This window comes from Episyrphus balteatus, chromosome 3, assembly GCF_945859705.1.
Source record: "Episyrphus balteatus chromosome 3, idEpiBalt1.1, whole genome shotgun sequence".
Lineage (NCBI taxonomy): Eukaryota > Metazoa > Arthropoda > Insecta > Diptera > Syrphidae > Episyrphus > Episyrphus balteatus.
In genome coordinates this window covers 39,951,793-39,955,078 of record NC_079136.1, presented here as the reverse complement: position 1 = coordinate 39,955,078, position 3,286 = coordinate 39,951,793, and the positions used below count along the sequence as shown (strand labels likewise).

General features: G+C 30.0%; 1 protein-coding gene across 1 annotated transcript; it reads right to left on the bottom strand.

Moving 5' to 3' along the window:
* Positions 1-941: 941 nt before the first annotated feature.
* LOC129914956 (uncharacterized) lies at positions 942-1,892 on the bottom strand. Its single transcript, XM_055994407.1, has 4 exons — positions 1,881-1,892; positions 1,749-1,825; positions 1,441-1,676; positions 942-1,345 (listed from the first exon to the last, which is right to left on the bottom strand). Exons 1-4 carry the CDS (start codon positions 1,890-1,892, stop codon positions 942-944), a joined length of 729 nt encoding a protein of 242 aa, XP_055850382.1.
* Positions 1,893-3,286: the final 1,394 nt, after the last annotated feature.

Here is a 3,286-nt window from a genome sequence, read left to right as displayed (position 1 = left end):
TTGAGCTTGCAATATAATATATAATTATAATACCAAAATAATATATTTTTTATTCTTCCTTGTTATATTTATCAAATTAAAAAATTTTTTGAACTCGATCAATTTCCATAAAAAAAAAGCGAAAAACACGTATTTTTATCTTCTCACGCTATTAAATGCATTTTTTACCTAAAATCCTAACAACAAAATTACAAAAATACACCATCTGAAAGCTTATTATCTTAGCTCAAAATATATATATCGATCAAGTCTATGAGACATCTACAAAAAGAGCTAGAATTTTTTAAACTCGATGAAATTTCATCCAAAAAGCAAAAAAAACATTTATTTTTATGTTCTCATGCTATTAAATCAATTTTTTTGTTTGACAACCTATAAAAAAATTTATACCATGTGAAAGCTTATTGTTTCACCTTGTATAATGATGCATAAATCTTATTTCAAAGATGTTTACAAGAGAAGTTAAAATGTTTTAAAGTCAACCATGTAGAATTTCCAGACTGAGATTACGGTACTTCCTACACTGGTAGCTGGTCATCGCCAAAAGATCTCCACAGGTGTTTTGAGGTATTTTTAAATTTTTTTTAATTTAAGATTGTGTAACTTGTAGAGCACGTAACGTTATGTGTGATATACCTATCAAATAAAAGGTTATGTTATCAGCATGCGTATTAAAGTTAAATCAAATCGCGTTTTCGTTTCATCTTGTTTCAAATCACTACGATACTAAAGAAGTTTTCACTTCAAAAACAAAAAAAAAAAATAAAAATACAGCAAAAGAAGAAACAACTTTTTTAAACTCTTTATAACTACATAATTATTTCACTCAATTATAAAAACTCCATCTCCAATGGTCAAACGTTTCACAATAATATTTTTTTTATTAATTAAAAAAAATCTTTTTATGTATTTAAAAATATGTATTTCCAAGTTTTTCATCTTCAAAGAAAAAAGTTTTTGTCATTAATATTGTCATTCTGTTCAGCGACAGCATCATCATAAGTCCAATCATTGTATGATCCTCCATATTGATAAGGATTAGATGGTGAATATTTCTCCTGAATATTCCAGCCACCAAAAGTTTTTTTCAATCCATTCGGTCCTGGTCCCGGGTATTGAACAATTTGAAACTTTGCTCTTTCACGTGTCGCTCCAAGCAACCAGCTGAGTGCTATTAAAGCAGATATAACCAAAGCAATTTTACTCATAACAAAAGCTGACGAAGTCGTTGCTATAAGTAGCTTCAAAACCAATGGAACAACAATTAGTTTAGCAAAAAGTGCTGCCATCACAAATGGATATAAATGCTTCAAGAATTTTCTGCGTTTGGGAAAATGTCCTCGACCTTAAATTTATGTTTTTAAATAAATTAAATTAACCTTTAAATCATAAATATTTTACAGTGGTATTGGATCAACTCTAAGAACTATATTATCTAACCTTTTTGAGTTATTATTATTTGATGTGAATCTGTCTGAGTGGTATTAGGCACTAAATTGGTTTCACTTTGATTAAATTCAGTCATTTGATTATTAATTTTTGGTATTATATCCAAGACATCCACTTTAGAACTTTTGATCCTGTCTGTGACGGTGACAACAGCGGCGGTATCGTCATCGCTCTTTGTTTGTATGAATAGCAAACCAATATTCAGAATGAATATTAAAAATAAATTGCTGTTAAACATCTTTGGTCGATGATATTAAACTGAAGACTGATTCTATGTCTGGCCGGCTTTTGGCTATTGCTCCAAGGAATTCTCGAGGAGCTTATGGAAATATTTGCTACTTAATAATTGAATCACTAAACTATGCACTTGGATGCACTTGGGCAAGTCGCCTAATCACATTAGGTCTTTTCAAAAGGCGAAGACCTCAGACAGCATTTGCCATTATAGTTTACCTCATCAAAAGGGCGATGACGTGCATGCGGCGGGTATAATTTATTGAATGGATTCTTGACGTGTGGTCGGTCATAGCTTATATACCTCAGGCTTTAATAAATGGAAATGTATATCAACGATTTATGATGGTTGCCTGCTTTAGTAGTTATGTTGTTAGAAGAGTAATTTCGTGCTGAAATCAAGATATAAGGGAATAGTTTATGGGTATAGAGTTCTAATAAAGAACTTATACGTCAACCTATACTCATGCAATATGTTAATGGATGGTGATTAGCATATTGCCAATTATTGTGTTGGAGCAAGGAAAGAGATGTTAAATAGGACGACATGTTTGGGACAGAAGTATTGTTGTTTTTTTTTTTTTTTTACTAATTTATGTCTGTGTTATAACATAAAAAGTGTTCTAAATTAAGTTTGTACTATATGGAGAAAATATTTTGTATATCAGACTAGCAAACACGTGCATAAGTGCCTTTGTGGGTGGGGGACCGAACCGAATGTCACCCATTTGGGTGTGACACCTAAAAGCTAGCAAGCAGTAATGGGCCTTAGCCATATAGATACGCTGACCATCCGTAACGGTTCACCTGGGACTGTCCAGTATTTCTATAGCTTGTCACGTATTTTGTAATTGGTCCCGTGATTGTCCCGTATTTCTACATTCTCTGATTTTTGTATTCAAAATTTTAAATACTTTGTACGGAAAACAAGAAAATAGTGGTTTAAAAATAAAAGTTTTTCTAATTTTTCGAATGAAAACATTAGTTTATAATTTTTTTCGTCAATTATTTAGTTTTAGCTTGTGTTTGTCAGGTTAAAAAGCTACAACAGAAAAAGTTTTTTTTTTTGAATAATGAACATATAAAATGTTGAATTAACACAATTACAAAATTTCAAAATCATTTAAAATACTCGTAAAATTAAAATGTTAAAAAACAGCTCATTTTTTTGATAAGAAAATTATTTTTTATAAGTTATTAACAGTACCTACCTATTATAAAACCGTTTTCTTGATTTCTGACTTGCACGTAAACGACTTAAATGATTTTAACGAAAATGTTCCCATAAAATAGTTTAAGAAATCTTGAAATAAAAATTAGGAAAAATTATGAAAACTCATTTTATTACTATTACTAGCTGACCCGACGGACTTCGTTCCGCCATTTCTTGTGTTTATTTCTAACTTTCGAGTTATAATTTCCAATAAAAAAAGGGAATCAAAGCTTGAAAAGTTCGTAAAATGACTTTTAAAATATTCACTTTTAAACTTTTAGCAAAAGTGGCCTATGTAGAATATAGCCTATGTTAAAAACGGCAAAAAAACTTGGGTAAAAAAAACTTGTTTTTCAAGTTATTCGGTCAAAAATAATTTTAAAAATTCAA

Bases quoted from the DNA above. Each gene is read 5' to 3' on its own strand.
- LOC129914956 (XM_055994407.1), bottom strand. The intron at 1,677-1,748 runs GCAATAGCCAAA...GATGTTTAACAG, and splicing joins CTCCTCGAGAATTCCTTGGA to CAATTTATTTTTAATATTCA. The intron at 1,346-1,440 runs GTTAGATAATAT...CATAAATTTAAG, and splicing joins AATAATAATAACTCAAAAAG to GTCGAGGACATTTTCCCAAA.